The sequence below is a fragment of the Pezoporus occidentalis genome, unplaced genomic scaffold, assembly GCF_034315485.1.
Source record: "Pezoporus occidentalis ecotype Australia unplaced genomic scaffold, CSIRO_AGI_Poc_V1 ctg22, whole genome shotgun sequence".
In the NCBI taxonomy this organism is placed as follows: Eukaryota; Metazoa; Chordata; class Aves; order Psittaciformes; family Psittacidae; genus Pezoporus; species Pezoporus occidentalis.
This window is the reverse complement of record NW_026914072.1, coordinates 2195423-2218089: the sequence shown is the minus strand read 5'-3', so window position 1 is coordinate 2218089 and position 22667 is coordinate 2195423. Positions and strand designations below refer to the sequence as shown.

General features: G+C 38.5%; 1 protein-coding gene across 1 annotated transcript; it reads right to left on the bottom strand.

The window, feature by feature from the left end:
- Nucleotides 1-1238: 1238 nt before the first annotated feature.
- Nucleotides 1239-19608, bottom strand: OVCH2 (ovochymase 2). Its single transcript, XM_062620201.1, has 20 exons — nt 18573-19608; nt 16191-16300; nt 15593-15684; nt 14281-14453; nt 13250-13345; nt 12697-12848; nt 12177-12372; nt 11264-11287; nt 9818-9908; nt 9580-9713; nt 9010-9150; nt 7893-8023; nt 7360-7453; nt 6394-6525; nt 5918-5989; nt 5156-5342; nt 3597-3666; nt 2833-3028; nt 2397-2548; nt 1239-2065 (listed from the first exon to the last, which is right to left on the bottom strand). The coding sequence occupies exons 1-20, from the start codon at nt 18661-18663 to the stop codon at nt 1874-1876; spliced, it is 2526 nt and encodes an 841-aa protein (XP_062476185.1). The 5' UTR covers nt 18664-19608; the 3' UTR covers nt 1239-1873.
- Between the last annotated feature and the right edge of the window lie 3059 nt (nt 19609-22667).

The following is a 22667-nucleotide window of genomic DNA, read 5'->3' as shown; positions in this document are numbered from 1 at the left end:
CAGAAGTTCTAAGCCAGTGTCATCAAAAAAACAGGGTTACTGACATCAAACACATGTATGGAAAACACACCTCTAATGACTTTTGCCGTTGATATAAACGGAATCAAAATGAGGTATCTTTCTTACTTTCTAGTTATTATGTCAAAGAAGGATTATACTTGTGTTACCTATTGTACCATCATACTGATCCAATTTCTGAACACTGAGGCTGTGTACAGAACAGCCTGCAAAGATAATTGGAGCCCACAACCACAATTTCTTGTTTAAGCAGACATTTGGATATTAAGCAAATTGCTGTTTACAAGTAAATATGCTCAGTTTGCAGTGTGTGGATTAAAGTAGCTCTTTAATTACATGTGTAGATTAATTAGGACAGCTGTCAGCTCTTCCATGGTGCCAAAGGCCCTTGGCCTGTCTTTTCAAACACTACTGTTTAAACAACACGCGTTTGGTAAAACAGGAATTGTATTAAAACTATCCTTTCCCATGCAATTGTATTGATTCACATCACTAACGAGTACATAATATTCTCCTCTTCTCAGCGATGCTCTATTACTGCCACTGCCTATGTCCTGTCAGAGCCACAGGTAACACTCCCTTAATGGAAGGATGACTGACTGCCTGTTCCATTGTTTTACGCAGGCACTTATTTGATCTCGCTTCTGCAGTGTTTATGTCCTCTTCAGTACTACATTTAGCTCTGGAGTCCTCAGTACAGCAAAGACAGGGACCTGTTGGAGTGGGTCCAGAGGAGGACACAAAAACAATCAGAGGGCTGGAACACCTCTCCTGTGAGGAAATGCTGAGAGACTTGGGGTTATTCAGTCTGGAGAAGACTCTGGGGAGAACTTACTGCGATCTTTCAGTACTTAAAAGGGGCCTATAAGAAAGACAGGAGAGACTTTTTAGCAGAGCCTGTTGTGATAGGACAAGAGGTGGTGGTTTTAAACTAAAAGAGGGGAGGTTTGGGCTGGACACGAGGAAAAGACTTTTTTACAATGAGGGTGGTAAAATCTTGGCACAGATTGCCCAGAGAGGTGGTGGATGCACCATCCCTGGAGACATTCAAGGCCAGGCTGGATGCGATTCTGGGCATTGCAAGGGCATTGGACTAGCTGACCTCGGAAGGTCTCTTACAACCCAAACTATTCTAAAATATGCTTGCCATATGATATATAGTGGCTGGTTTTCCATCTCTTTCCTTCTAAGATAGACTAACAGAAGAGACAGATAGACAGTCAGAAACCTACAAGTAACTGTCTGCCTCAAGCACACATATGTAAAGCCAAAGTCTCAATTCATGTAAATCAGCAGTAAATTCACCAGGGGAAACATCAGCTACTTTGGAATCTATTCAGCAATTGTGAGCTAACACACTCTCATCAAATTCTGCTTTCAGTGACATTTGTGCTTTGGAAATGTTTTACAGTGTGGTCCATCAGAACCATGCTTTTGACAGTCACACCATGAAAATGGGGAGACCTGCTAAAAGGAGAAAAATAGAACAGAGTAAACTCTGCTAAGATCATCATCAATGTCAGGCTGTAAATTTGTCAAAGCTGGCTCAACTGCCACCATGTGTCAGTTTGTGCCTCCCTACCTTCTCCCAACCCTAAGAAACAAAGCAGCAAAGAAGCAGTAAGGAAAAAATATTCATCAGCACGAGAAATGCAACAGAGAGGGGAATAACACATCCAGAAGAAATAAGATTTTCAGAAGTGACTACTGATTTCATTTCATTTGATCATTTCTAAAGTATCCCTAGCTGAATACCTAATCAGCCAAGATTTCAGGAAGTGCTGGACAGCAAAATATAAAAATGGCACCCTGGAAAAGTCCTGAAGTTAAGCATCTAGCAATAGCGAAGGTTCATTTAATCATTTTTTTCATACATACCACTACCATTAACTGCCTGCTTGATCCAGTCAACAAAAACACCAACATTTGTGTATACTCCTGGGTAGCTCTTCCTTCCACATCCCAAACCCCAGCTAGTGATTCCATGAAGGGTGTAAAATCCCGAGTTATCTTCTGAAGGACAAACTAATGGGCCACCAGAATCACCCTGCACAAGGATAAAAGAATCTTCTTATAAGCTGTCATCACTCCCTATGTTTCTAAATTATCAGTTCAGCTACAAGGGGTCCCAGCTGCTCATGTGTTTGGGGGTTTCTGTTCTTAAAAGGCAGAGAAAGAAGTAACTCTTGTTCAAGGGAAGCATCTCGTTTTGTAATAAGAGTAATTAAAATCCTACTATTAAGGAGTCACTTACTGTAAAGCACCTACAGCCTGTTTGCAAAACTGCAAGAAAATAGTTTTAACATTCCCCTTCCTTTTCAGAACCCACCTGGCCATACTCTAGGTGTCAGAAAGCAAAGGTGAAGCATGCAACTTACAGTGCATGAGTCCTTGCCATCTCCCAGTGGGAATCCAGCACAGATCATCCTCTGGGTCACTTTACTAGGAAGATTTACGTAATAACTCTGACATGTGTCAAGCACCAGGATGGGGACTTCCAGCTGATGCAGTTTTTTCCCCTTTTCTCTGTCTTGAAGTAAAAGACATTTCAGAAACCAGTAGAGGCAGGAATTAATGATTCTAGAAAGAAGCTTTACTCTTCCCGTTTTCAAGTGGTCTCATCTAAATTATCCAATTTCTTTCCTCCAACCCATTTCCCTGCACGTCTAGCTGAGCTTACACAAGTGAAAACTTTTTTAACACATCTGCTCTCCAGAACCTAGTGTATAGACGGAATGAATGTTACAACACAGAACATAGTAGTTAAAGCACAGCTACAGTATTCTCAACTTGGAAACAGCAAAGACTGTATACCTTCATCATGTGCACCCCATCCTGTGACAACACACATGCTGGAGGGCTGCACCACCTCTTCCTTGGTAGGGAGGCACACCGGGCGCACGTAGCGGCTGAACTCTAAGGGCTCAGCCAATTGCAGTAAGGCAATATCAGAGTCCATAGTGGTCCTGTTAAAGCTTGGATGTATAATATACTGCTTTACCAATCTTTCCTAGGAAAGCAAGGACATGGACATTTTCTGAATGACCTGGGAATTCGAGTCAAACTAATTTTGATGTTATAAATATTCAGGCCATATGCAAGACACCTTGAGAGGAGTACACACTTAGAAGCACCTACTGAAATCACTAGCTTTCTTATATCAGCAAATCAAGATTATGTCTCTTGGACATGGGTCCGGGAACATGCCAGAAACTCCATCCAGCAAGTGCAGGAAGAAGGTCTTGGAAAAACATTTGTCCAGTCTGAGCAAAATGGAAACTTGTGCTCCAATTATTTCTGTCTTGGCAGTAGTCACCAGGGAATAGAGAGACAATACACTCCTCACTCACACATCCTCCAGGATACCGAGTGTTGGAGTTCATTACTGGTGAAGACACAGACCTGTGCTGATACAATTTCTCTGTCAGTCACACAAAAGCTGTTGTGCAAATGCAGATTAAAGTCAGCATGCAGGCTATTAGAATTCTGGATCATGCACAATTTGGGAGAGGCATTTACATTAAAGACTATCTTGCAAGATTGATTTCTATTTTATTATTAAGTAGAACTTATAGTACCTGTCTGTATTCTTGCTCTGTAAGATCATGAAGTCCCGTTACCACCATCCATAAGTCTCTGTACAGTTCCCTTAAAAAAAGAGAAGTACATTCCTAGACTGATATAACAGCATTCCTGAAACCTGCACATCTTGAAACCTCCCCCACCCAAAAAGATACTAGGACCCTACATATTCTGGGACCAACAACTCCTGAGGCATTCTCCCATACAAATCTATGGAAATCTTCCCACTGACTTCTAGGGAGCATGAAATAGTCTCATGATGAGGCACAGCAGGAACTCTTGAACACAATGAACTGAGAGAAAAGTCATGTTATAAGGACTGGGGGTGCCTGATGGAGAATACAAGGCCTGCATGGTCCATATCACCCAGGGACAGTGCTGGCCCCTACCTTCTTAATGAAAAAGGTGTGACCTCTAAAACATTACTGCCTATCAAATGACACAAAGAAATGCAATAGAAACATTTCATTTCACTCTGGTTTCTTAGCCAAAGCCTCTCACTGCCTGAAAACCTGTCATGACTCCCTGATGAAATTAGCTGTGTAGATCATTAAGCCATGTACACAAATTCTGATGTGATGGCAACACGCAATAGAGAAATCCTCCTTAATATGGCTCTAAAAACAGCACCTTCAGCACAGCACAACAATGCTCCTGATATAAAATTTTTCAAACTAATATTTAGAAACTTAAAAGCCAAAGTCCAAAATTCAAACCAGCACTTGCATTTCAGGTCCCCAGTTCTGTGAGGGTGGGGAAGAGAATCAAAGAAATTGAGAATATAGATGTCTGAGCATCTTTGACATCTGGGACTTTTGAAAGGTTATTCGCATTTTCAAGTAATTGCAACTTTACTTGAAAACCAGCCAGAACACCAAATTATCAGCAATCCTGGGAGGATTTTTTTAAACACATTTTAATGACCCAATGTACATGAACTTTAAATTAACATAATTGTAATTAATTTGAACTTCCAAATAGGTGGTGTCCAGCCTAAGAGATGAATAAAGAAGTTGCACTTAGAAAGTATTTTAAAGAACCTTAAAGTCACATATACTATCCCTTTATCCCCTCTCAATAAAGACAGAAAAATTTCCATGTAATTTCATTTAACAGACTGATAGGTTCTTAATGACGGAATGGCATCAACACTATGCACAAAAGCCTCCTGTATGTCCTCCAAAATCAACACAGATACACTAGTTTTAAAATTTCTTGATAGGCTGATTCTGCCTGGATGAAAACATGATCTATAAATGACCCAAACACAAAGGAGTTCCCTAAGAGGAAGTGGTAGATCACAATGGAATTAGTATCCTGTTATCTTTCCTGAAAACAGAACTGAATGAAAACCAAACCTAGGCTAGTTAGTTCCTTAGTAACCACTACAATCCTAGTACTTGTGTGTGGAGCAAAGGAATCCAGTGCCAGCGTGAGCTGTAAAGAGGCGGTGGCCGAAACTATGTCAGCCACCCTGGGCAGAACCACCATGCTGCAGAGATGCACTATGCAATTACATACATTTCCAGGGAAGGGTTCATCCCAGACTACTTACTTGGAATTAAAGCAGTGAGCAGCTGTGACAACCCATTCTTTGGCAAGAACTGCTCCTCCACAGATATGCTCATCTGAAATTTGTACGCTGACCTGCCAAGGCCATGAGTATGGTACAGCTTCTTCACCTCCAATTATCCTACTGAAGATGAACCTGGGCTGATTTGAAGGCATTCCACAAATATCATCTGAAACAGAAAGCTCTGATGTTTCAAGAAGTCTTTAAAAGTTAAGATTTGGACAAACAAAGAATAGTCTATTTACAAGCTACCCCACAGCTTCTAAAGCTTCCTCCCTCCCCTTTCTTGCCAAATCTTTCACCTTCCCTCATTACAATGGAACCAAATGTTTAGAAATAGCATTAGGAGATAATCTTAGCAACAACAGCTTCACCAAAATGAAATCAACTGCTTAACTGCAAAAGTTTTAGCAATGAATATGGACTCACCCTGTTTTCCATAAAGTACCGAAGGGAAAACGGGAAGTTTTAAAATGCTGGTTATTATTTTCAACTACTCTGCACACTTTGCAAAGCAAGTAGGTGTAAACTGACATACAAGCTGAAATAATGCCACTGCATTACCGTAAAGGACTTAAAAAGATAAATGAAACAAGAAAACAGGTTCTGCTATTCTAAAGCCAGAGCATAGAAGTGTTACCATTCCATCCATCAAATACTTGAAGAAAACACCATTTAAATTATAGTTTAGAAGTTAATCCTTATTCCCGTGAAGAATAGGACTGGAAATTCAGATTGGCTTACCTGTTGTAACTTGTATTTCTTCAGTTGTTTCCTTATCTTGAAATTCTTCTTCACTAGTTAAAGTATCTAAATCTAGCAAATGAAAATAGAAAATGTGTTACCAGGCTGCCTTGTGTGATATTTTGATTACAAAATCACTTTTATTTCCTTTATTATAATTTTTATAAAAGGAATAGATTTCTACAGTAGAGATCTGTGCTATTACATCTTCATGTGATAGCGTATGCCATTTAAAATATACCAGAATTCTCTTACACAAAATAAAACTCTCAGGTTTTAGGTAGATTCATTGTTCCTCTTCACCCACTCAATAAGCCCTTTGTTTAATGCTTCAATAGGTTCACAATACAGGTTTTTGACTGAAACAATTTGTTAGATTAGAATCTCCTAGAGCAAAATAATTCTGAATAGTCATTTTCACCAAAGAGCCTTTTGTGCTGTGCCAAAGAGGCAGTTTCCCAAGTTACTTCTATTACCTGTTACATGAACAAAAGAGATTGTAGCTCTGAATCCTCCAAAGGTCTCTGTTTCATCAGAGTGAAAGACAACCAGCATCACAGCAGAAGAGCTTAGAACAGGTGCTGGTAGATCAAATCCACAAGACTTAGCTGAAGATGAAAAAGGAAAGGGTCATTGCAGTTTAACGTGTATTTTTTCATCCTTCTCTCTTTCAAGAGTAGGTACACATGCTCTAACAGAGTATTTCCAGCTCACACAAGAAGATTAAAAAAAAAATAACTGTGCACAAGAGAGGAGCAAAGATAAGTGGACTAAGGCTGAAGGACTGTTCTATTATCCCTGACAGTCTGTCCTCGTTCACTAATTAGTCTCGTAAGAACAAGGAGACTCTTGCATTTTGCGAGAGCTTATTATAGCACTCACCCTCACAGGTTGCCCTTACATACTGAACACACTGGAAACCTGATTTCCCCTTGTTAATGTTTCAGCACTAGCACTAATCTAAGCACCAGTATTTAGCAAGTGCTGAAATTAGTTGACTGGGACAGGTCTTCCTCTCATTCAGTGTAAGCCAGGGGAATCTCCAGCAAGGTAGCAAGAATTACATGAATGTTCATCTAAAGAACTGGACTCTGGAAAGGAGACATCTTGGGTGCTTTCTGTGTCTGATCATTACTATAAAAATCGATTATTGTGTTATGCCCTCTTCTTCATTTACATGATTTCAGAAGTGCATTTCATATAGAGCTCGAACACACACACACACAAAACTGTTCTGTTCAATGTGCTTTTGCCTCTGTAAGTGGAACAGATGCAGCAATATCTGAAAGTATTCTTTTCAAGCTACTGAAACTAGTACCTGAAACATCACACCTGAGACTCTAGAGGCAAACTTTATTTTACACTGTAAAACACAGCTAGTGAAAGTCCTAAAACCAAAAAGATTGTCATGCCCAAAAAATGTTAAAAATCAAAAGTCACACCAAGTTCCTCTTCTTTCCCCACATCTTTATACAGAGTTACAGCATCATAAGAGCAATCTTCACTCTCTTCCACTTCAAAAGACTGGTATGTCAGCTTTAAATAAACAGAAATTTAAAAAAAAAAAACAATTAAAAAGTGAACCTTGTTGTTAAATTCACACAGAAAGAAAGAAAAACAACCCACCAAAACAAACCAAAGATCTATAATAAGGTCTTTAATATTCTCAATGATTCCTTTAGGGTTTGATTTCTGTGGTATTCCAGCCTCTCACAGGTGATACATCACATATTACATTTGCTAGAAGAACCTGTCATGATAAAATTTTAAGCCAGAAGTTCTATTTTACTGTAATCTAAAGGAGAAATTAAAACTTATCTGGCTTCTGGGATGGAAAGAAATTTCTCTAACTGCACCCAGGAGCATTATTCAAGCTTATGCTGTTTGATCTTGCTGTTCCTTAGCTAAACAATTTCTTGTTTACTTAATGGTGCTTACTTCCATTCCATAGACACAAGAAAGGCTCATATTATACCTTGATTACATGGCTCTCTGGTGCACAAACAATCCATTGACAATCTGCCATGTTGCTGTAGTGCTCTGGATAGTGCATACTTTGTAACACCCCTTCTTCAAAAAGGACAGCTAAGGACTCACAGCCGGAATCTGGAAATCCAGGAAAACAAAAATGGAGGCACTCTGATTTCCTATTAAATCATTTACACACAAAAAAAAAGTAAATGAAAAACATAATAATCCTGTAGCGCTTTCACACAGCTGAGAAACAGAATAGGACAAGGGCAGCAAGCAGATCCTTGCGTTGGAAAGAGCTGCAAAGAAAATTTGGAATTTTAATTCTCTAATAAGGCAGAACAACAATTTAACGCAATTAACAATTTAACAATTTAAGAATAACTATAGCATTCCCCTGTGGCTACAGGCAGTACACTGCAGGCACAGGTCCTTCTGTGGGGTTAGGACATGGGCATGACAGAACATCTGCCAACCTTCCTTGGCTGGGAAGTTGAGACATAAAAGGACATGTCTTCCTCATGGGCTATGCAGTGGCAAGGCCCCTCGGAGGGGATTCCTCCCTACGCTCTTCAAAGGAAAGAAACTATCTGGAAAAGCTGCAGAAACAGGAACATCAGGTGCCTGTAGCTGGATCATTCAGTCAGCAGCTGGCTCTTGGGCCTGCTCCCTGATGATGAACCACTCTGCACAGCAAAACTGAAAGCAGTCCTCCATGATGTATCTCATAGCATTAGCTGCCTCCCTCAGGGCTCCTTCACGAAAGCAGGCTTGGGACTAGCAAAGCAACTTTCATCTGCAAATTCTGCAAATTAGTCATTTGATTATCTTTTAATTGAGCTTTAAAACATTCTGGCATTAGGGAAGGAAATGAGATCTTGCATAAAGTGGATGCAGGAGAGGCAAAGCTAAAGGAAGGCTTCTCTCAACAGCATCTATCGTATCTCCTTCTGGCATCCCAGTTTCTGCACTATGTCACACAGCAGCCTAACCACACTTCACTTGTTTATATCATCCACACAGAAATATCAAAGGGGCTCCCTCTGATTAGGCCTTCTCCTGAAATTTTTTTCAGGTCACCACCCAAGAGTGCAGACACATATTACCAGACTTAGACTTACCAGGAAGAATATCTGGTGTAATAGCTTTGTAGGTCATGGAAAAACCAGTTCCATAATCCTTGTTGTCAGAAATGAATTTCAGCCTTACACTACTGGAGCCAATCAAAATAGGTAACGGAAGATCTCCTCCACAGAACTTCCCTGAAATATAGTGTTAGAGCACAATAACTGCTTCAAGTCTTTAGTCGCTTGAGAAAACTTGAATGCACCGTTTTTAATTACAGCTTAAAATATATATAGCTAAAAAAAACCCTTAGCTATAAAAATTTTGGGATGAAATCACCTACTCATTCCTCTACATTCCCTATTAATTTATTAGCCCAAATGAATGCACACTATTAAAAATCCTTGACAACAGAACGTTGTGCGCTGAGACAGTTCCCTACAAGGCATCTTCCATTCTTTTCTACTCCCATGCTCTTTTATTTTAAGTCATATGTCACAATGCATTCAGCATGAAAGTGGAAGTAAGACATAATCAAACACAATGTCCTCATCGAGTGTACTTGCTGTTAGAATGAAAGACTACACTGACAGAATATGTCAAAGAAGAAGGGGATGGCAACTCACCAACAAGTCTGTTGTCTTTTGAATAGACTGATAAAGAATCATAGTCACAAAACGTTTCTGGCTCTATATCAAAGTGGGAAAAACGAAGCAATATATAGTTCCCTTCTGGCACAAATAGAGTCCATACACACAATCTGGAACAACAAATTACTTCACATTTACAAACCTGTAACAAAAACCCCAACTACACTGGTACAGGGAACAGTTTCTGGGGAAAGACTGTGTTTTGTCTACTTACTGGTGGTTTTGATAGAACTGCTCAGGACTGCCAGGAAAACGTAAATCTCCTTCACTGTCAGGAAGTTTGCCATCCTGAATGCTACAAAATGCTGCATTGTAGAGTTAAAACAAAATAGAAGGGATAAGGTCTGACACATAAACAAGCATCTGTTCCACCAAAAGTCTCAAACATCTAGAGAATACTGCATGACTGAAGACTGCTCAGCTGTACCCTGTTTCTGCTGTCAGACTGATGTTGGGTCCTCTGTCTTCTCTTTCTTTTTTGGAATTATGATAAGTCAGTTTTAAACCCCATAATTTGGGAGCAGAAATGAAGTACCGCCAATGCGCTATCATTTGTTATGGTAAAAATGCTTTTCACCTCAAATAAACTATTTGTTAAATGAGTATTTCAGCATAAACATTTTTCAGGGAGGAAAAATGCATGCCTCAGGACATATTCATTGCAGCCATGTTACAGCAGGAGAATTTTGCAACAGTACAATGGGATATTAGAGATACTCGAGTAGATGAAGCAGTGCAAGTACTTCTAGAAACACACTTACAAAAATTAACCCCTGTTGCCTTCTTTCTCCTAGCAAGGTAAGTAAGGCAAACAAGGCATTTATTAACAACTATGTATATGACAATGATTTAACAACTCATGTACTTACAAGATTATCTTACCTTAGTAGAAAGACCACTAAACAACTTCAAAGATGCAAACAGCACTTAAATACCCAATTCTCACTGGCCACTGCAAGTCTATCCAAACTGATCATGTACCCAAGCCTGTTCATCATCTGAGAAATCTCACTCTAGATTACTAAAATTAAATTTTTAAGATCTAGTTCGCTAGAGTTATTTCTAGTATCTTGTATTTGTGAACTTGTACTTAGAAGAAAAGTGTACAACAAGAACATAAAGATGGCAAGATCAAAGTAAGGCTTTGGTTTTAAAATACATTACATTTAGGGTTGGATTTCATGTTTTGTTGGGAGTTGTTTTATTCAGAGGAATACACAGCAGACAAGCAGATTCATCATAGACTGTGCAAAAGTTCTAGTAATTTAGCTCAAACTTTCTATTTAGATCTATATTTTCATACGGAATGAACACCACTAACTAGGTTTCATACACTGCTTGAGGTTCTGCCCTATATTCTTCCCATTCATTTTATTTGCATTTCAATAAAAATACAGCTTTATATATGTAGCTAGCTGAGGAGAATTCCTTTTTAAGCCACCAGTACATAAGTACTACTCTACATAAGTAATTTTATTTTTTTTTCATTTTACACAACCATGATGGAAATAAACAGATCTTTAAAGTATACATTTAAAAGTGCTTTGATGATTCAAACTTCTTCACATTTCTTCTTTCATAGATTATGTATTTGACTATTTTGGGGGGTCTTTTAATGCTCCAACACAGACAGAAGATACTGAAAACATACTGTACTCACCTGGGGAGCTTTTCATTTTCAGATCTAATAAAGGAGGGATAGGGAAGGGGGTGGAAAAAAGAAGAATAAATAACTGCAGTTCCACATTCACAACATAGGTTTTATTTTTATCTGTGTGAAATGGTAATTTTATACAGCTAGAACTGAGGCAAATTCAAATGCTTCTTGGGGACACAGTGACTACAATAAAGTAGGATCAGAATTAAAACACAATTCAGGCAAGTTCAGGCAATGCTGACTGACAATTCTGGAGTAGCCACTTCTAGAACTGATCATACACTGACAGGCCACTACTCAGTCTGAGCAACTGACCTTTTAATGAAAATAGCCTGAAATGGAGGAAAATATGCATTTAGTTTCTTAATACTCTCAGTGAAGTTCATCTCTGGATAGACTGTCATTTATATCTCCACCTCTGTAAGTTTGGAAGTGAGGGATAATTTTCATGCTGTTCCCCTGCACAGAGGGCATATATGTTGCCTTTTGGGCAAAGTAAGCAAAAGCACTCTGGAGAGCATTTTCCCTATGTTATCAGGTATGGAATTTTCAACACTTTCAACTTTCAGTGGTGAATTTCCACCTAAAAACAAAGCTAACTCACTAGCTGGATAAAAGGACCATTCTTAAAGTTAAAAAAAAAAATACATATACATATACTTACACATACACACACACAGTCAAAGTAGGAAGCAAAGTGTAAGAGAAGCAAGCATTTGCAATGCTCTCAATTTGGTTATGGCAACTACCAATTAGTACCACATGCTTGAAGGCATTGTGAAAAGGTGTAGTGCTTTGCCAGGAGAAACAGGAAAGATCTAAGCGCTGTATCTTGAAAAGCATAAAATTAAATGAAATACTATGAGACAGAAGAGCTGTCACAAGCATGGGACACATTACTGTGGAGATTTAATACCCGCACTCATGTTCTCTTGAATCCAGAAAAGCACAGTGCTGAGGTCTGTGAATATTCCTGGAGACCCTCTATTATAATGTTTCTTCTTGTTATTACTTGCCCAGCCACGAGCACATCCCATGCCCCAGGAGATCACACCAGCGAGCGTCCAGGCACCATGCTTACGCCTACACAGAAGAGGGCCTCCCGAGTCTCCCTGTAAGAAAACAAGTAAAAGTCCGCAACCCACAAGTATGCGAATGCCACTGAGCAAGCCTTAAAGAGTTTATTGGGGTCTCTTTTGTACCCATATACTGGGATACATTTCAATACTGGGAACCTGTCAAACATTTCATACAATAATTAAAATGGAATCATGTAATTGAGTGCACTGGCCCATACAGAACCTCTGAAATTCACAGATCAAAATATATTAATTCCAAATATCACAGTTTACAGTGTGTATATTCACTTAGGCACACAGAGCCTTCAGCTTCTGAGGAAAAACTTGTAAGTACACAAGACCCTCTGTTCAGCTGACCTGGCAGGCATCTTTTCCTCCATCTGGAAATCCAGCACACATTATAGTGTCACTTTGGATAGGTTTATTTAAAGTTGATAATGCTCTTGAACACTCCTTTCTGTTTAGGATTGGTAGATTGACTTCATATAAGACCTGAGGGAGTACTCCATCTGAAAAACAAACAAAAAAATTGTTAATAAGAAATGCTGAAAGGCGAACGTAATGTCACACCTAATACACAATAAAAATTAACTTGGAAACTTGCTCCAAGACATATGGTCACAAGCATGTTTTGATAAACGTCCAGTTTTGTGTATATAAGCAGTTTTACTTTGATAAATCTCAAAATGTTTCAAAATTGAAATGCAGGTCTATATATTGTAATGATCGATTTTGAGGTAATTCACAGGTAGGCATGGAAGCTAGCAGAGATTCCATTTTGAGATTACAATTCTTATGACCAGCTGACGGTTTCTTCTGGTCTGTCTATGACCTACAAGATCAAGCTCTTTGCTTCAGAAATAAAGACACTGAGAAGCCCGAATGTCAAAGGACAATTGGAGTCACTTACTCTCATTTAAACGGCCCCAGCCACAAGCAGTGCAGATATATCCCGCTTCAAACTTTTCACCTGGATCAGGAAGACATGCTGGCAAAACTGATGAACCTGCCACACATGGACATGAATTTTATTGATAAGCATTTGAAAGAACAACAACGAAAAGCCTGCTTTCTCAGATCAGGGTTTTTTTTTCTTTTTTCTTCTTTTTTTTTTTTTTTTTTAAACTAAAAGTAGTATTATTTTTCTGGCATCTGAAAAAATAATCTGGCATTTGACAACTTATCTGTGCCTCCACTTCTGTGTTCTGGAATGGAAAAAGAAAGCCATGAGCACCACAAACTTAGGCCCAGGCCTTGCCATTCAGCTTAAATTTATCTGCTATTAGAGCAACCTAATGAAGTGAGCTGGAGTCTTTGGAAGAGCAAAGTTTGGGGTGGACTCTCCTGTGCACCTCGATGTTATGTAAAAATTGTGTGTAATAACCTCCCAGAAAACCTCACCGTACGGCAAAGTTAGTGTACAGCTGAGAAATGGCTGGCTCACAGGACAGGGAACAGAGAGGCAATGGCTACACTCCCCTCCCCTTCCCCTTTAACCCCAGATGGACCACTCTGCCACTACTGAAGGTAATTCCATGCTCCTTTCCATAGCCTGCAGGAAGAGAAAGGACAAACAGCAGAGCAGGTGTTAGTAAGGTACAGACAGTACTGTCGTACACTCCAAGCTCTGGTCTGCTTTGACTAGCATTACTGCTCACCAGAGGCAGAAATCTCAAATTTTAATCTCCTGCATACAAAGCACAATACCTTTTTCCTCAAGGGAGTATTAAGTCTGAATACGACCGTTTAATTCAACTGATAAATTTCTCTGACTTACCTCTGGTATTTTAAAATACTTCTGTTGCAAATTACTCTGGAAATGGTATAACTGACAGCTGTGAAATGGGTTTAAACTGAGTTTCGAGACTTTTCACAGCTTCTGGGAGAAGCAAAGCTTTACATCTCCCCACTGCAAAAGATCAGAGATAACTATAGCCTTACTGAAGTTGAAGGCTCCATCCAGCTTCAGAAGGGCAATGTCATAATTCATAGGCCTTCTGGGGTCAAAATTTGGATGCTTAATGACATATTTAACTGGGAGTGTCTGCTCGCTATTCTCCCTGATCCTCAAATCATGCTCTCCTGCAGTGACATCCAAATACTGGAGGATATTCCTATAGAACAGAAAAATAAAAATTCAGCTACAGAATCTTGAAAGGAAAAAATATCGGTGTTTTTAAACAGAGAAGATCTGACTAATAATATCCAATACCTTTCATCTTCAGATGTTAGAACACTTAATACATACAGTCAGCAAGAGCTGAGTATGCCATGCAGTAGAAATCAAGAAATTAAAAGGAATGAGAAGAAAAATCATTTAGCTACACTCCTGACTGTGCTTTGGGTCCATTGAGGAACCAGGCCCTCTTACTTTAAAACGTTAAAAAATGTTCAGTCACACTGCTTTTTGCAGGACAGAAGATTTGGACATTAAAAAAAAATACAGAGAAAATAAGACCACTTCTCAAGCATTTTCAGTTTATACCTTACAAACATAGTGAATTCTGCTTTAGTACCAGATCAGATGTGCAGCAAGATAACACAAAAGCAATCATTATAGATTCTTTTATTCTGCTTCAAATTTATTCCCCAGACTTGAAGAATCACTTTTGGGTCAGGAGGCTTTATGCTGATTTAAATACTGCCTGTCCTTCTGTAGTTAACAAAAGCTCTGCAGATTTTGGCTAATTCAACCAAGATGTGATCACACACAATGCCAGATACAGATTGAATTTATAACTGCAGGTGATCTATTAGTATGAAGATTCATTATCAACTATATGGGAATTAGAACCTCAGTGAAGCCACCACAGCATCAGAATTGAAACCTTCAACAGAACGTTCACAGACATCTTGGGTTTATTTGTTTTTTATCAGCGCTAAGGCTGAAATCATCAGCATGCGAGAGATCAGTACTATATCCATTCACCATTTAATTGCACGTGCACATACTCTGCCAGTTTTTACTGCTAAAAGAAAAAAATTGGTCACCTGGTAATTATAGTTGGGTACAGATTTTTACCTACACTCCCAAAATCAGTCTCCACCAACCCCTGTAAGTTCATTTTACTCTTAATTTCTGAGATATTCAAAGGTATTGTTATTTCTCCCTTTCCATTAAAACATGGAAAATACTGGTTAAACCAAAAGGGTATAGCCTATAAGTAATCACCATAAAAAGATGCTCCAGTACACTTTTAAAATCTATGCTTTTCTGCTCCTGCAGCCTGTTACTGAAATATCACATTCATACCTGTCTAAGACGCAGTGAGCTGCCGTGACCACCCACTGAGCAGAAACAATGGTACCTCCACAGAAATGCTTCTGCCTCCGTTTCAAGGAAACCTGCATCATATAAAGAGGCATGTCAAATAAAGGAAAATCTTTTTATCTGCTCTGATTGCATGTGAGGAAGAAAGGAGAGACTAAATGCAGGCACTCTCTGAAGATTCTCATAGCTAAAGTACACACTGCATTTCAAGCAAACACACTTCCACAGCATTCTTACAGTCCTCGAATCTAAGAGTTCCTAATTCTTGCTCTTCTTCCCTCAGCTGTGACTTGGTGCCTGGTTAGGTGCTTCATTTTTGAATAGTTTCACTCATGCCTCTTTAAAATACTCACAGCTGCTCTTTCAGAAATAATGCTAAACAGAATAAAAGATTATAAGCTGTCAGGGAGCAAGACAGGTTTCATGTCCTGCTTCACTGCTTTTCATAAAAGCAGGGTGGAGCTCAACAATACACCACAAGTGTCAGTAAGAACAAAGTATTCTTGTTTTCCTCTTTTGTACTTTCTATGAAAAGTCAGGACTTAGTTCTGAAGATGAAAACACATTTGCTTGCGCAAACCTGCCATGGATGCGAGCCTTGTTTCACCTGGTTTCCCCCAACAATCCGAGTGAAAAGGTTAAGGTAACTCCACGGTTTTGTTTCTTGAAATTTCTGCCCACATTTAGGATCTGAGGAGTGAAAGGGGGAAAATAAGGAAGGATTCAGTCTGGGTTTAAGTTTTTCTACTCTTTTGGTAACAGAATTGGAAGGCATGGTCTGGCACAGAAGTTAGGGCAGTCTCTCTGCCATGACAGCAACCACATCTTATAGTTCCTAATACAAACTGCAAAAAATAAGGCTAAACTGGGCCAGGAAAAAGGCAATGTACTTTATTTTGTGGAAGTTCTCCAAATGGGCACTTTTTGGACCAATTGTACCACAGATACAAATTTTGCCTTCCATAAGTGAATGTGTGTGTGTGTACACATATTTTAATATTCTCATTAAGTCCATGCTTACTTGAGCTCTCTGAATGTCAGCCTTCTCTTTAAAGCAAATTTTGAAATTATTTGGGGACTAAATCACAGTTTCACTATTGCTTTTAGAAATGCCTTCACACCCAGCACTTGTATTTAGAATGCTTTGGTTAGACAAACAGGGTCAAAACGCACAACATACAGACTTGGATGGCCAATGACAGTGGCTTAATTTCTTAGAACATCTGTTACTGTGCCAAGTTTGTTTCTTCTTAACTCATCATTATCATCATCTACGGTTAAGTAGAGCTGATAATATTTATGTGTTTGGTAAGGAGTATATTTCTAGAAACAAAAATCAGTAGTACCAATAATTGGGTAAGTACTGATTTGGTAGTATTGTCAGGAAAAGAAGCAAAGCAGCCCATCGTACCAGAGGGATTCTGTGTAGCGCATTTCCCAAGCTCAACAGTGGGCACAATTTATTTATTTTTTCCCTGTATGAAAACTCAGTGAATTCAAATGTACCTCAAACTCATTTTAGTACAAATTCTCTTCAATGCGAAACTGAGAAAAATTTAGCATCCATAAGCTTGGAATATTTTATTGTTGTTTTCTCGGACAAGTGGCCGCATTCAAAGGATAGATGACCAATAGTTGTATGCACTGCCTGGAAAACATGGAAACCTGCAAACTGTAAAATGCAGCTTACAACACCTAGAAAAAGGGTTTTGCAATTATCCTCAGGATTAGCATGGCTGATGGAAGTGATTACAGAGTCACAATAATGCTGACACAGCGCTACTTACCCTAGCTTTTAAAACAAGAGGGCTTTATATAGAAATGTTCTAGTTCATTTATCTGATTTTTTTGTTCTTCCCTAATTCTCACTGCACCCACCTATTTCCCATGTGCAAAGATACAGTGAAGAATGGGGAAAAATGCAACAGAGACAAAATTTTAAAAACTAGGATCTAGGTTTTACCGAAAGGAGTTTGGTGCTGGTGGGGGAATCAGATTCAGAAACTAAAACTTTTCCTTTTTAGTTTCAGCACTGAATAACATATGCAAGATCATTTAAAAGTTACAAGTTGATATTTATAGTAATATTATACCAAATTTATGTTATCTATATTTTGACAAACTCTAAAACATTCTGTTCTTTGGCATTTGTAAGCCAAAGAGATTCCCAACTGCTTTAGAGACTGCTTCAGGACAGATGTTATTCAATGACAGATTTCTATGCAAACTGCACCACATCCACCTGCACGGCACAACACTGAACCCAGTGAATACAGTTCTATAGAATACTACGCTTTCTACTGATTACATGGGCAACTTGTTATGATGATTTAGATACCACACCTGTTTTGACAGTCAAAATAAGAGTTTTTACAGTGAAAACAATTTATTTGCAGCACTTTGGAAATTAGACTGTAAATTTCCTTTTTTACTACTGCATATTTAAAACAGAAGCAAACAGGCTATGCAAACAGCCAAATCTGATTTCCATACCAGTTTGTCATAAATCAGTAGATCTTCATAAAGGAAACAGGAATAATTGCAATCATTAACAGTTCCGGGAAAAAAAGAGATATCAGACAATGGAAGAGAAGACTTGTTGTGTTCTGTTTGCAGCCTATGTGTAACATGCTAAACCATGATCATCTTTACCTTGCTGCAAATCTAAGTGTATTTAATTTTATTTAATTATAAACTATATTTAATGTTATTTATTCTGAATCTGACAAAAGTTTCCTAAGAATTACTCATTAAAAAATAAATCTCAGACTTGGACTGTAATAAAAGTAAAGAATGAAAAACTAAACCAATTATTCTAATGCTACCTTGTGTCTAGGTCTACGAACTCTTCGAGTAAAAAACTTCAGAGGGTAAAATTAGTGTAACTTCTTTCCCATGCTTGTCACTGCCGAAGAACAAAATTTAGAAATCTGTTAAGCTAGATGTGAAATTTTCATCCTACCTTTCTGAAGAGTGGACGGTGCAGCATGAAACTCAGTAATACAAACTATCCCCATCAGGAGTAACTGCAGCTTACTGGGGACAATGTGCATCTTGGAGGGCTAAATGACTGAGTGAAAACAAGGAGAGGTTTTATAGGGGAAGAGAAACCCAAATACACCACTGCAGGAGAACAGCAACTAATTGAAGTACAAGTTACTCATTAATCCATCCATAAAGCACTTACCTGCACAAGTAAGTTTTCCAAATTTAATGGAGCATGATTCTTTTATATGCCATTACTGAAGTCTTTGCTGTAAAATAGTAGCTAAAGCCCTGCCTAGACTACTATTTCTTCAGAGAAAATGAAGTTAACATTGCATTCTTTGCTAGCAACACTTACCCAGGCTGATGCACACATTGAACACACATGAACAGAATGGAAATTGTAGGGGTAAACAGCAATTGACATAGCTTCTGAAGGGGCAACACTTTAGATTTTCTGCACATTTTATATTTACCCAGCTTTACAGATCTGAGAGACATGCCAAAAGTTGACCATTTTGTTGGCAGCATGCTCAGTGTTGTACATGACAAAGATAACTCTCTGTGCATCAAAGTGCCGCCCAGTGTTTGCATCCCAATTTTGAAAGGCAACTAAGGAGAACAGGGTTCAGCTTTCTAAGTATTCCAGTATTGCTGCACCTCCAGTTCCAAGTCACTATGATGACTAAACTCCACTTTTAATAGCAATTTAAGTGCAAGTCTCATAGAAAGCTATTCAAATCCTAAATAAGGAACTCATCAGCTGAATTAAAAGAGTTCACAAAATAGAAAACATAAGTTAAATTACCCTGCAAATTTGCCACTTGAAAGTTTCATCTTATCAGTTCTAGCAAGTATTGGCCTGGCTTGGAAATGACTGAACAAAGTGGTAAATACAATTAAAATACTGTATGAACTCTCTTAAATTTATTCGAAATAAGCACAGATACATTTGAGGCATCAAGAGAAACAAGAGATTTACTGTGGATAACAGAAGCCACAAGATTCACTTGTACCAGAAAGGGCAAGCAACATTTATACCTGGAAACAAAGAAATATTTACACAAGACAGGGAAAACCACCATTTGTTTGTGGGTTTTTTCCCTTGGCTTAAGTGGTTGAGATCCTCAGCTTCCAGCCTTTGTAAAAAATAATTCAATATTTCCACAAAGCCCACAGTTTTCACGAAAAATGCAGCAAGCTTTGAAGCAGAAACACAGAGTAAACACCACATGCGTGTTAATTCAAATTTGAGTCCTGAACACTTACCAAAACTAATCATTTTTTTTTTTTCCAAGATTCCAATGGGTAAATGCAAAATACTTGTTCTTTTGAAAGAAGCAGCAAAAGTAATTAAACAATTTCTCTTTCTGTGGTTGCCATCGCAACTGGACAAGACTCATGTTTTTTAATTCTGCTCAGGCTCCCAGTGAAAACAATCTTGTATTTGACTCATTAACTCCAGTCTATTAAATACATTCTATTATTTGGCCAAGGATTTCACAATAACCTCCCAATCCACCACCAGTCAACATCCCAAAAATCACTTCTTTATTTATTCAATTCTAGGGTTTTGTTTTTCTTCTCCTCTGCTGGTCAGAGGATAACAAAAACCAGCTTTTACTCTAAATATGCAGTTTCAAAACAAACAACTGAATATAATTTGTGTCCTAGAAACTTCAAGGTGCCCAAGAAACTTGTTTGTTATAAACATACAGAACTTTTTAAGTCTGCAGTTTTCCTACTGGTCCTTTATAGGTCCCTAATTCTGCACCTTCCAATACCTGCATCATTTATATCATCCCCTCTCTAATGAAAGATTTGGAAAGCTGCTTTCCTTTATGAATTAATTCTTATTTTGCAGGAACCAAACAAAACCCCCAAATCCCCAAAATCAGTTCCATGTACAGTAGAGCTGATCACCCACCACAATGACCTCCTTTGGAATGATTCCATTCAACAGGAAGAAATAAAACCAAGAATAAAAAACCTCGCAGTTATAAGTGACGCTGTGCAAACTAAATCTGTCACATTACCCATGAGAAATAGGAACATCCAGCCCACTGGCAAATGGAGAAACAATCAACTCATTACAAACCTATGACAGAGGCAATACTTACTGTGCAGCAGCCAAAGAGATCAGAAAGAAAAAGCACAGAAGGGCATGTTCTGTACAACCTGCTCTTTATTTGCGACAGCAAAACAGAAGCGCAGGCTTCCTTGTCCTGCTATTCTTTGTTCTCCTTTTTTTTTTCTGCTACGTATTCTCCTGAAGCCGTTATCTTTATACTTTGTGCAGACAGACACTAACGACCTTACCTACTTCTCCCACTGGATAGCTGCTATTGCTCTTAAAACTCACAGCTTTGGCAGACAGCACCGCCAGCATCATCCCTTAAAGGCTGGCAAAGGTCAAATCTTACAACTTGATCTCCACTCACGGGTTTACTCTGAATGTCAATGAAGAGCTGGCTGTGTATCCTGTTAGTGCCCTGTGCCTGTGTGGTTGGAAAAAAAAAAACCAAAAGCCATTAAATCACTAACTGGTCAAAATGGCTGGATCCACGCTTTAGCAGGTAGAGCCAGCCCCAAAATATCAGTGCTAATCAATGCTAGCCAGTCTGGCCTGTCCCTTCTTTTGCACCTTCCAGAACAGTTGCTCTGTTCTTCTGGTATTGAGGAGTTTCTAAAGAGGGTTTGAGGGCTGCTGGGTGGTTTTTCAGTGACTAGTGGACCACTGAAATGGCCAGACTGTAAGGTAAGAAAAAACACTTTCTGTTCTTGCTGGAAAAGTTGCTTCATGTTGCTCTTCCTGACTGAGGAAGAAGAAAGGTGGAAAATTTATGCACCTAGTGACAATGTGAAGTTTAAAAGAGGGAAGGAGGAGTGAAAGACAGAGGGTGGAGAAGGTAAAACAAGCTGCAAATTCTGGTTAGTAAACAACCTGTTACATCAGTAGAAAAGATATTTAAATTTGACTGTTGCTTTTAAGTTTGGATGTGAATTGGTTGGAAAACTGCTGGAAAACCTATTAGCTCAATAAAATCAACAGTTTCCTATTTTAAACAAGATGCGATGTCTTGAAATAATAAAGTTCATAAATCATATCATTCATCTATTGTGTTTACGAATCCAGGTCTTACCTGAAAGCAGATTTAGTTTTAATAAGGATTAAAGGTATTTATACTTTGATAATTGCACATGAATTTTTATTTTCCAACAAACTAATTTTTCACCAATTTTTACCTATTGTAATACCAGTGACTTGAATCAAATTATATCCAAGCTTGATGTAACAAGAAATTCAACTTTAGTTCTCAAGATAAGCCCGTTTCCCAAAAATGAAAGAAGACATTGTGACGTATACAAAAGACCCCGAATAGCAGCAGCACAAAAGCCACGTCAGTTTTAAAATGCTTAAACCCCACCACTACCACACACGTATTGAGATTCATTCACTGGTTCTATCTAAAGCTTTCCTGTTATAGCTAAGATCAGTGTATTGAAAAGCTGAGGGAAATTATCTCCTTGAAATTCTCAATTCCTAGCACCAAAACCAAAAATAACTCTTCAACTCACAAATGTTACTTTCCCTCCCCCCCTCTACAACTATAGTCTCAGCAGAACCATGCCATTCTGCTGTTTTATATGCCTTTAGCTGGTATGATTGAACTTTTTTAGACCAGCAGAGATCACTGACAAATCCGCTTGACCTCCTGCAGAATGTAAGCTACCGAATTTCACCTAAACCTTCCCGCATGAATCCTGGTTAAGCTAGTTTTAGAGTTTAGGATTACAGCTAGGTTTAGGTAATCGCTGCAAAAAAAGATTGGCAAACTAAAATTTTGCAGCAATAATGCTCACAATGCCATCCATTAATTTTCCAGAAGTATTCGTATGCATGATTTTTCAGTTGCTGAGACATTTTCGGGGAAGAAAAATGTCTGCCTGAAAATTAAGCAAATAGTATTTATTGGAAGTTCTGAGATGAAAGTTTTAAGCCAGTACTCTTTTGAACATGTTTAATATCCAACTATTAATAAAACAGTGCTGACGATTGCTACTATACAAG